General features: G+C 47.8%; 1 protein-coding gene across 1 annotated transcript in view; it reads left to right on the forward strand.

Annotated features, from left to right (window-relative positions):
- Positions 1-12,552, forward strand: part of ST8SIA2 (ST8 alpha-N-acetyl-neuraminide alpha-2,8-sialyltransferase 2) — an 81,137-nt gene that overhangs the window by 36,018 nt on the left and 32,567 nt on the right. Inside the window, exons 2-4 of the mRNA XM_054450926.2 lie at positions 147-209; positions 4,763-4,891; positions 8,858-9,115. Of these exons, the coding sequence (XP_054306901.1) occupies positions 147-209; positions 4,763-4,891; positions 8,858-9,115 (450 nt within the window). The remainder of the gene's footprint in view (positions 1-146; positions 210-4,762; positions 4,892-8,857; positions 9,116-12,552) is intronic.

Raw genomic sequence — 12,552 nt, forward strand, 5'->3', positions numbered from 1 at the left:
GACTTTGCCCATTCTGGAGAGTCCAGAATGAGGTCTCTTCCACCCTCTGTAGTTTTCCAGGTGGGCTGTGGGATCTCCTGGCAATTGAAGAGGGCTTTGCAAAGATGAGCTGGGTTTATAAATAATGCATTTCCTTTGTCTTGCAGGAATTCGGGAGGCAGAGGTACAATCAGATCAGCTGTGAACAGCTTACATAGCAAATCTAATAGGTTTGTAAATTAGATTTTGTGTTCATTTGTTTTTGCTGTAAGGCAGCTATTAATCTGCTTCTCTTCTTTGCTGGATGGTGCCCTTCTTACTTAGCAAATAGATCTGTTTCGTTTCACTTTGGCTTTGCATTTCCCTAATCACTTTTGGGGGGAGCTGTCAATGGAAGATCACATGAAATGGCCCAAGGTCTAGAGGCTGCAGAGATGGAAAATGCAGATGGGTAAGGGTCACTTTCTGGAAAAGAGCCCACCCACTTTGTAATGCCTGGGACACCAATGAGCTTACTCAAACTTGCATGTTTGCTGAGCAATGGAGACCCTGAAGGGAACCAGGATTTTCACTCAATTTCATTGTGGTAAATGACTTGTCCAGGAGGTTAAGATGGAAAATAAAGCATTCGGGAACTTTGCTGAGACCTCTTAAAATATTTAGGGAGTCAACACAGTAATGTTAACCCTGATTATTGAATGGACGCTCCAAATTCTGAAAGAGTGTTTCTACTTCATGTAATGGTGCAGAACAATCATTGCCAGGGGACAGCTTAATGCAGGAGAACACGCAAACCCAGGCTTGCCCCTGGTTGTGGCTGCACCATGCTTCTGAGTCTCCATTCTCCATCGATGACAAGTGTCCCGTATCTATGGCCTGTAGTCTTATAAGCCTGAGCTTAAGGAGCAGTGGAAGGAAGTGCCAAGTTATATGATGTAAACAAAGGCTACTACTCAAGATCAGGGCCTTGTTTTGCTTTCTAAATGTCCTATTTTGGTCATTGTGGGAATAAGACGGCCGTATGATGCAGAGGATAGTCTGTTATTTGCCCTTCCATATTTTTTTATTTTTTTATTTTTTTTTCACTCCAAATATTGTTTATTGATTACAAATGGGAAAAGTTACTACTGCAGTGGAGAAATCTAGCAGACACCACCTTAACCAAGTGCTTAAACTCATCATTACCAATGAGGAGGCAAGTTGACATTATATGCAACCTGGAGGGATGCATTGAAAGCAGTATCACCTATGTATTATTCATATTAAAACATGTTTAACCTGATACAGTCATAAGGAAGCTATAAGATAAATCCACGTCATGGGCCAGGCATGGTGGCTCACATCTGTAATCCCAGCACTGTGGAAAGCAAGGTAGATCGCTTGAGCCCAGCAGTACAAGGCCAGACTTGGCAACATGGCGAAACCCCATCTCTAATAAAAATGCAAAATAAATTAGCTGGGTGTGGTGACACATATCTTTTTAGATCTCTTTTCTGTATGAGACCTGTGAAGTACATCTGTCCCTGACCCTGCATGACTGACTCGAGAAACTGTTCCCTCTGTCCCTGACATCATTGCTTCTAGCTCTGTAATGACCTCTTAGCCACCTTGGAGCTATGAATGAAGCCTGTGTTATGCCAGGTGGAATGTGAACATGGCAGAAAGAAAGAAGGCCACGTGCTCCTAAGTCCCTCTGTTCTATTATGAAATGAGGCCCCGTTTCAGAGAAAGAAGATCCTGCCCCTGAAGCCCAAGTCCTCATGGTAGCTTGAGGGGCCACAGTCTCATAGGAATCAAGTATAAGAAGTGGAAAGAAACAGTCCCGGGAGCCAGGCAGCCCTGGCCTCAGCCCCAGTGTTTGTTAGCCAGGGCCTTAGGCAAGTGATTTTACCCCTCTGAGCCTTGGCTTCTCCATTTAATTAGAATAATACTGCAGTGTCTTCTTTGAGGAGTGTTTAAGGATTAGAACCACCAAATGTAAGAATCTATCTAGCCCAACACCTGATATGTTAAAGGTACTTATTTGATGCTTGTTAGTACCACTGCGGATATATCTGTGGCATGAAAAGAAGGTCACTGGGAGTGAAGTTCAGGAGTCAGGAGGTGAAGCAGCTTAAGCCTGAAATGTACCTCTAATGTCATTTTGGAAATGGGGGAGGGGACTGGAAACAGGAGGACACATTCATTGAAGAGGAATATCTCAACTCACCAATCCAACGTGTTTGTGCAGCACAGAGCATGTAAAACCTGTGAACCGAGGTGGACCCTGGAGTTTTCTAATCCATCCCCTTTACTTTACAGATAAGAAGGCAGAGTCTGGAAACCTGAAGTGACTTTTCCAAGTCCCCCAGGTAGACTGCAACTGAGCCAGGGTTAAAATCCCTTAAGACCATGATGGGCTATGCAGGATGCCATCCAAATTCACCCTGGAAAGTGGAGAGAGAAATGGAATTTAACATTACCCACACCAGCATTTATCTCTCTCCCTTTCCAACCTTTGCCATCTTGTGTCCAGGAGAAGTCTGGAAACCTTTCCTGGAGGTTTCCGAGCGGGTCCCCTCTCCAAGCATCCACGGTAGAATTCCTCTGAAGCTCCTTCTTTCCTGAGCCTGGTGCCATCCAGTGTGCCCCAGTCTCTGAGAAGCATCACCCTAGACTGAACCTACCTTAAGCCATGAGACACCAGAGCCCAGTCACTGATTTCTGATGAGCACATCAGCTAGCCTCTTAGTGCGATGACTCCTCATCACCAACATTAAAGCATTTCTGTTGTGCGTGCCTACTGAGGTAGGCTTCAGCAAAGCTTGGGTGAAGCTGCTTATTCTGTGTCCTTGAGGTCAGTGCCCCTGCCTGTGTTCTGCATAGAAGTTGGTGGTACCAAAAGGATGCAGCAATGCCAGCTCCTGCTAGAGCCTCATGAGGTGGCAGCCAGTGGGGCATGCCGGAAACATCGGTGCTCCTTTAAAAATTCTGGAACCTCATGAGATGGATATCTGTCTCTTCTACACCTTGTTTCTATAAATGGGCAATCTGTGGCTCAGAGAGGTAAAGTGATTGACCCACATCACACAGCTTAGGAAATCTTTCCACTGTACCCTCTGCTTCTTGCATGAAAACAGTAAAAATTCCAAAGGGTTAGGTCTTATGTACCCTCTCAGAAGCTCCCTTAAGCCTGCATGCTAGGAAGAGTTCCTCTGCCTTACTCAAAACTCGTCAATTCTCTATCCTCTGCAAAGTTACAGATATTTGAATTCAAGAGAAGTGATATCAGCCAGAAGGAGTCAGAAATATTGAGGAGTGGAGGTGGGTGCGTGAAGGGAATGTGTGAGACAACATGCACCACTCAATGAAGTCCTTCTCTACCTGTAAAAGTCAAAGTAGGACCAGGCGTGGTGGCTCACGCCTGTAATCTCAGCACTTTAGGAGGCTGAGGCAGGCAAATCTCCTGAGGTCAGGAGTTCAAGACCAGCCTGGACAATGGGCGAAACCCCATCTCTACTAAAATACAAAAATTAGCCAGGTGTGGTGGTGTTCGCCTGTAATCCCAGCTACTCAGGAGGCTGAGGCAGGAGAATTGCTTGAGCCTGGGTGGTGGAGGTTGCAGTGAGCCAAGATCACGCCACTGCACCGCAGCCTGGGTGACAGAGTGAGACTCTGTCTCCAAAAGAAAAAAAAAAAAAGTCAAAGTGGAGCGTCAGGTTTAGAACTCACTAACAGGATTTCATCTTTTTTAACTTGGCTGTTTCAAGATAAATCAAGAGGACATAGATGTTTGGTTCGAACTCTTTAAAGCTTCAGAATGTGTCATCACAAATCCACTTATTCTAACTGGGAAAATCTGCTGTCAGCACAGACAAAAAGAACTTTGGATGTGACCCACATATATCTGTGTGCATCCTGCCACAAGGCGGCTAACTCTTACACTGCCTTTAAAGATAGAATTGTAACCTAGTTTATAGAAACCTACTAGCATAGATTTCAAGCCTCTGAATTCAAGCCAGTCCTGTAATACCTGGTGTTCCTGAGTCAGATGGAAAGGGGGTGTTTACCCAGAATCGTGATCTACCCAGGGATTATAAAGCCAGCCAGTTCTTTCATTCACTCAAGGCTCCCCCAGGATCGATTTCAACCTAAATTCAACAATACTTATTTATTGAGCACCCGCTATGTTAGACCATTAGGGAATTAAAATGAATGCGGGAGATCCCTTGCGTACAGTCTCCTATGAGGGACAGACACAGCACAGATGACTGTGTAACAAGGTCCATGTTTCAAGGAGCATATCTCGGAATTACCCTCAAGAGAGTGATGGGGCTGCCACGGACGAAGGTGAAGCCACAGGCTACAATTACACTGTCCTGGTATGAGTTCTTGTTTTCTCTTCTAAGTTTGTAAGCCCATCATTTGATACTTTGTTGCTCGTATACCTGCTCCTTGTAGAGTTTCTTATCAATAGCTTGAATAAGAAATATTACTCTTCTGACAGTGACTGCCAGGTTTTACCAGGAAAAAAAAATCACTAGGGGCAGGGGAAGAAAAATAGGTTTATCACCCTCCTTCCTGTCTCCAAGAATGTATGTAGGTTATACCTGAGGGACAGAGTTTGTGCATTACTGGAAGATAAATAGACTTCCTTTTCTTCTCAGGTAATAACTGCAATTTTGCTCTTCTGGAGAAGTTTACATTCAAGCCCGTGCAAAAACAAAACTATTAGACTTGTCATCGGCTTGCTAACACATCATGTCTACCCTCTTCCTTTTTTTTTTTTTTTTTTTCCTTCCAGAGCTGAAGTTGTAATAAACGGCTCCTTATCACCAGCTGTTGTTGACAGAAGTAATGAAAGCATCAAGCACAACATCCAGCCAGCCTCGTCCAAATGGAGACATAACCAGACGCTCTCTCTGAGGATCAGGTACTGGTAATTACCTACAGGACAAGAGGTAGACTTGGTCTTCAGCATACACGGGCAAATTGCCGCTCTTCATCATCTAAAGAAGTCAGGATAGAAATAAAATGTTTACCTCCCGCTGAGGCAGGTTTCATCTGTAAGTGATCAATTGGAAATAAAAACCGGAGACAAGCCTAGCGGCCCAGCCTGTGTATGTGGCGACTGGGGCCAGGCGGTGGCAGGAACACCCACTGAGGTTCTGGGCTTAGAAGCAGCAAACCTTGAGTCTCAGGTCAGCAGCAGAGGGAGCCTGGGCAGTCGAGGCCACAGGTGGCTGCTTCTTCCCAGGCATAAAGAGTCCTTACTTGTTGGGGTCTGCCTGGGATTCACATCCCCTTTCAGTGACAGTCCTCCAGTTTGTTCTTGGAGAGCTGCTCCCTCCCTCAGCCCTTGCGGCTTGCGTAGGCTGCTCCTCCCCGACAACATGAAAATGAAAACCTAGAGCTATAGGGGCATCCGGAGAACCCAGGAACTGACATGACAGCCGACCAAAAAGCAGAGGTCTGTTTAGCCAGAGAGCATCTCTCGTCCTGATCTGTGCAGAGTGATGTTTTCAGAGCATTGCAGGCATCATCGGGTGGTGGCAATGGGGAACCGTGGAGAAGGAATTACAACTTCAGCATTTTGGACACTTAGCTTAGATATAGCCATGATTGACCCAGCAAATATTTATAAGTATAATCCAACTATTCAGTTCCAGGCATCGTGCTGGGGCCCCGGGGGTGCTAGCATGAATCAGACATGCTAGGTGGGGACACGAATACAATCAAAGACAAGACAGTGTGCTGTGACATACACATTAGGTGGTGCTACATCTTACACATAGATGGAAATAAAGAGGCCATACTGAGCAAAGAGTCATTCATTTTGTAAGAGGACTAAGAAGACTGGCCAGGAAGGCTGGCCAGGAGCAGTGGGTTTTGAAGGATAATTAGGAGTTCACCAAGCTGCTTCCCACGTGCACAGAGTCTGTGATCTGGTGCTTGTGGACAGTGCCGCAGGAGCAGGAAGCAGGAGGCAAGGAATAGGGGGGTAAGGTTGGGATGATAGCCAGGACCAGATGGGGAATGATTGATGACCATCCCAGGCCATACCATGGGAAGAGAGGACAGCAGCCATCAGCAATGTCACCACGCAGAGCAGGGAGTTGCCCCCTCCACAAGGCTCACTGTCAAAATGGAAATGCCTCTGCACCCTAGTTCTTGAAGCTTAGTTTTGGGACTGTGCAGGGCTGGGGAATTGAAAGGCATGAGCTCTGGGGACCTAGCAGCTGAGAAACCATCTGAAGTAGCTGACTCCCTGCCACCCTGCACTCCTTACCCAGCGCCTCTTCAGAGGCCTCCTGGTGGCCCTCCATCCCCCTCAAGAAGCCCTAACAGCTGCCCCCTTTGATCAGGGGCACCGTGGAGTCAGCAACCCCAACTGCATTAGTTCCCTAGGGCTGCTGTAACAAGTTACCACCAACACAGTGGCCTAAAACAACAGAAATTTATTCTTGCACCGCTCTGGATGCCACAATTCTGAGCACCCCCTTGCAGGCTCCAAGGGAGAACCCATCCTCTAGCCCCTTCAAGCCTCTGGTGGCCGCAGAACTCCAACCCCCACCTCCATCTTCACGTGGCCATCTCTTCTGTGCTTCTGTCTTGTTCTCTTCTGTCTCTTTTAAGGACACCTGTCATTGCATTTAGGGCCCACCCGGGTAATCCAGGATCTAATCTCCAGATCCTTAAGTTAATTACATCCGCAAAGATGCTCTTTTGAAATGTGGGCACATTCACAGATTCCAGGGGTTAGGAGGTGGACATACATTTTAGAGGGGGTCACCATTCTCCCCACTACACCACCGTGAATGAAATCCTCCTGCCAGTATGAGCTACCCATGGTCCCCAATGTCCCTTTCTCCAACCATTGGGTAGAGAAATAGCTCCCCAACCCCTTATGAAGACGAGACTGTGTCCTTCATAAAGACCCTGCAAACACAGTCCCTTCAGCAGCAACAATGTACCTTCACCCCGAGGGAAAAAGAATTTCCTCCAGCTTCAATTAATCACCAAGATTATTCATAATAAAAGATTCTGCAAGTGATTTGGAATGATGTTTAATAATTGATGGTAATTTCTCATAATTAGAAACTAATTCACTCACAGAGGTGTTTATTTATGGGCTTTCTAGGGGCTCTCTTTGTTTTTAAATACTTTGGGGTAAGTAATTGCAAAGGTTTCAGCAATTTCCCAACTATATTAGTTTGTCAAGTCATATAATCCTTGGTAAAGCACAGTAAATAAAAACAATGCCTCTGTTTTCCATCAACAGATACGAATTATTCTACAAGGGTGGTTTCCCCTATATGATAGCAAGAGAGGCAGGTCATTAATAAGGAAAGACAATGGATGAGAAGCATCGAGCTTACCAAGTGTTCTAGCTGCCCCCTGGCTGCCCCAGAGGCTCTTGAGCCTGGTCACACATTAAAGTCACCTGGGGAGCTTTTGAGAGTAATGCTGAGACCTGGGCCACTCTCAGAATCAAGATTTCTCACGTCAGCCAGGAAATTTGAAATACTTAAAGGTTCCCTAAGTGACTGAATGTGCAGCCTACTGGAACATACCATAGGTTGTGAACATCTCAAATCCAGCAGGCTTTCAGGCCTCAGTGTTACTATCTGCGAGATGGGACAGCATCTAACAGCGTCTAACATTTGCAAAGTGCATGAAAATTCTGCACCTCCGGGACTCTGAAAACAAAGAACAGCATCTTTGTATCTGTTCTAGATAGGAATTTGCAGCAGAATATGAAATTAATTTCAGCTTATCTAGGTACCCAATTTCTTTCTCTTTATGACTGGAATCATTTCTTAAAATCTCGGGTGATTTAAACAGTTCTTTAAATAAAACTCGCAGCTAGGATTTTCAGACTCCTTGGCAGAAGGCTGTGTGTTTCAGGTAAAGTTTTCTGGCAAGGCCAAGAGGACACTCATCCCTTTCCTGACCCCACTCCATCCTTTCTCTGTGCTTTGCTAGATGATTCGATTCGAGAACTTTCTCTAAATCAAAGCTACCCTAGAGCCTAGAGAGCTGTCCTTCGTTCTGAAACAACACAAAGGAGCCCTTCTCTGTGGGACCTGGGAGGGGTCCATGTTTACAATCCCCCCCATAAACACTAGATAGCAACTAGAGGGGGTCAGCAAGGGGACGTGCTCCAGCTTGCAGGATGGCAGGCCATCCTCTCAGTGTCTCAAAGGCGGAGAGAGTCCATACACGTCACAGTATCCATCCCCCAGAAAGCCCCTTTGCAATGTGCCCAGAGAAACCTTCCGCGGAAGAAAATGGGCCGGTAAGGAGTGAGAGGCGCCTGTCATCTGGCTTTCTGCTCCTAGACAACTTTATTATCCTTTTTTCAAAATCTAAGAATTGTGGGAGTAACAGAGAAACTTAGATTTTATACCTAGCCATTCATTTTCATCCCTGTCAGAGGATGGCCCTAAATCCCCCTAAGAGAGTGAGGGTAATGTAAGCTCACCAAATATCTGGGTGTGCCCCAGACTGTGGGGCTTTCAGGGACATGGGACTTTCAGTGCCTGAGCCAGGCAGTCCTGGGGAAACTGGGGTGGTGGGCCATCCTTCCTTCTGGGGCCCGCTGTGAGGAGCTCACCTCCAGCCCTAATGAAGTGATTTCACAGGGCAGTTTTCACCTAGCAAAGGAAGAAGGTGTAACCCTGGCAACCCCCATATTGGCCACCATCATAGTTGCTTCTGGGCCGCTTCTGGCCATCCCTGCCTGGAACCTGTTCTTGAGGGCATCTGAACTCAGCCTACTCCACGTGTTTGCTGGGCTGCAGCCACCCTGCAGGGCGACACTGGACAGGAAAAGCTGGGCTGGCAAAGGGCAGCTGGCACCCTGGAGACTTTCCTCATGCATGTTTGGTTTTCACAGGAAGCAAATTTTAAAGTTCTTGGATGCTGAAAAGGACATTTCTGTCCTAAAGGGAACCCTGAAGCCTGGAGATATTATTCATTACATCTTCGATCGAGACAGCACCATGAATGTGTCCCAGAACCTCTACGAGCTCCTCCCCAGGACTTCGCCACTGAAGAACAAGCACTTTGGAACTTGTGCCATCGTGGGCAACTCGGGGGTCTTGCTGAACAGCGGCTGTGGGCAGGAGATTGACGCCCACAGCTTCGTCATCAGGTAACACGCTCCAGCAGGCACTCTGGGGCCAGAGCGGCGGGCAGGCTGTGTTTCAGTGGAGCATTGCCAGCTGTCCCAAGAGATTGAAACAAGAGGCCTTGGCGGAGTTAGCCCCTACTCTCAACCATGACTGCTCATCAGAATCACTTGGGGAGCTTCGCCTCCAATGTCCAGAATGTACCTCAAACCAATCAAATCAATGGAGGAGAGGGGAAGAGAGGTGTGGCAGGGGTGCGGGCAACCCAGGGAGCTCAGGTCATTCTGATTTACAGCCAAGGTTGAGAATCACTGATCCACAGCAAAGGTGGGCAGATGCTGGCCTGCAGCCTACTTTTGTAAATAAAGTTTGGTTGGAACACAGCCATGCCACCCGTTTTTATATCATTGATGGCTGTTGTCTCACTACAAGGAGAGTGGAGTCACTCTTGCATGGTTAAGTCATCGGGTGAAACTGCAGAGTCACAACACAGAGATCATATCACTGCAAAGCCAAAAATGTCATTATCTGGCCCTTTATAGAAAAAGTTTGCTGATCCCCTGAGGTAGAGCCTGGTACAAAAGGTTGGTAAGAAAATCTCCTGGGCTGGCCAGTTGTTGGTTCAAGTTTGCAAAACTCTTGTAAGTATCTTGGGAGGGGGTGCCCTACTAGTGACTTTATTACTCTGTTCTCAAAATCTGGGAAGTGCGGGAGTAACACAGAAACTTGAATTTTGTACCTGACTATAATTTTCTCTAAAATATCAGCTCTCATTTTCCAGTTGCCTGGGACATTTGCACACAAGGTTGCCCATGGCCCTGACACCTGACCCCCAACCCGCCACAGTCATGGAAACAAGGCTTTGCTGTCTCCCGGTCAAAAATAGGGCATGCAGAGCCTCGAGTTTCATTCCAGCCGGCTCCCCAGCCCTGGCAGAACTGCAAACGTTCTCATATTTCTGTGGGGACCAACTCGAGGCAAAGACAGCCTTGTCCTGGGGCTTTGGGAAGCCGCCCTATTGTAGAGTTCCCTAAACCTTGGGACATGGGAAGAAACCGTGTCTTTACTCTTGCATCCTCTGGGATTGAAATGCTACCGCAGCCTGGCAGCCAGAGTTTTGTCATCCTCTGCCAGGTCTGTCTGGGCCTGGCACATCCAACAGCTCAGTCCCTGTTTTTCAAAGCCCTTTAGTCTAAAGACTGGTGGAGGGAGGGTGAGGGGAGAGGAAAGGAAGAAGGAAGAGTGGCAGGTCTGTCTGATTGGAAGCCGGAGAAGGAGTGACGGGTGGGTGCTAAAGGTGAGTGTGTGGGGGCCAAGGCCTCCCACGGGGTCGGATCCTCTCCAGGAGTGCTCAGCAGTATCTGGGGGAGGGAAGGGTGGCTTTCTGACCTAATGCCACACATGTAAGCCATGCCTCTTCCATTGTCACAAGTCATGAGTCCCCACAGTGAGCTTTACACACCCCATGAAGTCCTGACCCAGGAATTTTTAGAGGCAGATTTTGGCCACAGTTTCCTTTTGGGACCCTTTCACGTAGTCAGCAGCGCACAGTCCAAAGCTGTGCCTTGGCTCTGCTATCCATTTGTCACATGACTTGGAGTGTATCTCTCTGCCTTTCTGGGCCTCAGTTTTATCATCTGTAAAATGGGCTGGGTGGACTGGCTGGCCGTGAGGTTCTTTCATTATGAATACGGTCTGTGCTCTAGCCCAGTGCTTCTCAGACTTTACCATGGACAGGAGTCACCTGGGCCTATTGACATGCAGAGTTTTGGGGTCTAGGGTGAGGCCAGCAACTCAGCATTTCTAACAAGCACCCCAGGGGACACCACTGCTGGTGTGTGACTGTACGTGGAGAGGCGCAGCCGGGGCATGCTCTGCCTCACTCCTGGGAGTCATGTCCACACCCATGCACACATACTTGGAAAATATGGATCAAAAATGCCAAGGAGCAAGCTACTTCAAAAAGTGCAGTTGTTCTTTGTCCCTTAGGCCTATGTCCATGACTCTGAAACTCCCGCATGTCTCTGAAACTCCCATGTGTCTCTGGGGTAGACCTGAGGGGTGTTTTAGGACAAGATTATGCAGCCCCACTGTGTACAGACTTACATTTGACATCAGGGATACGGTACCCAGCAGTGGCACCAGCTCCTCCACCCCGCTGGGACTATTCCTCTGGGTTCTTCCCATCTAGGAGTTTATTCCATGCCCTGCACTTGGAAATATCCTACAGGCCAAAGCCCCACACTAACAGTAAAGAGAGCATGATGTTGCAAGCATTAAATGAGACAGCATATGTGAATACGCCTGGCATGGTGTCTCCCACACAACAGGGACACTAAGTGTTAATTCCCCGTGGACTCTGTCTCCACTCCACCCACCTCAACCCCAGGTGGTGAGCTCCTCCAGAGCAGAGTGGCTGTGTCCATCTCTGGGCCTCCAGTACAAGGCTGTGCCAGGCCAGAGGAGGGCCTCCATGTGGCTTTGCTAGAATGGCAGACGCTGTGAAGCTCCTGATAGAGGTTTCTGTCTCTGCCAATCCAAGTCTTCAATCCATTCACCCTACCTCCTCTGTGGGAGAAACACAAAGACACGCAAGACCTCACCCCCTCTCAGAAAACTCTGTGTGGGGAACACAAGCTTGTAAGTCCTGGTGGGACACATGGCACGCAAAATGCAACGATCTTGCAAAACCTAGTACCTCCTAGGGAGCTCAAGGCAGGCTTCCGGCAGAAGCGGCATTGGAGCGTGGCTTGCCTTTGACCAGTGAAAGTGGTGAGGAGGAGGAAACAGCATGAAGACAGGTGTGGAAGCAAGAAGGCAGATGCATGGATCCGGCAGGGCACTGCTCAAGCAAGCATCAGCTACACAAATTGCTGCTGGGAATGGATGAGGGGCTGGTCCCAGGAGAGCCCCATGATCCTGCAATGCCACGCTGAGGACACTGGGTGTATCTGAGATCGTGTGTGCAGAGTATAAGTTCTCAGATGTTTGGGGATCAGAACTTCATTGTGCGCACACACACACACACACACACACACATGCACTTCTTCCATAGGGAGAATCTGATGAACAAATGCCCTTCCATGGATAAACCACATCATCATCACTGTTATCCCTTACCATTTTTTGGCCACTTAGAATGTACCAGGTGCTATTCTATGTACTTCATGTTTATTAACTTATTTAATTCTCACAACTATTCTGTATGGAGTGCTCTGTTTTTATCCTGGCTTTGCAGTGAGGAAATTGAGGCAGAGAGAGGCAAATGCCACACAGCTAATGAGGGCTGGAGCCAGGCAGTGGACCGAGTAGTTGGCCTCCAGAGCCTGCCCAAGCTGCCTCTCTCACCCTGCAGAGTACTCTTCAATGTGTACCTGTGGGTGTGGTGGTTTCTGGAAGGGAGTAACTCCTCTCCTGCCCGGAGCCAAGCCCATCCAGAAGTCACTTTGGGAGGCCTGGC

The sequence above is a fragment of the Pongo pygmaeus genome, chromosome 16 (genome assembly GCF_028885625.2).
Source record: "Pongo pygmaeus isolate AG05252 chromosome 16, NHGRI_mPonPyg2-v2.0_pri, whole genome shotgun sequence".
NCBI lineage: Eukaryota > Metazoa > Chordata > Mammalia > Primates > Hominidae > Pongo > Pongo pygmaeus.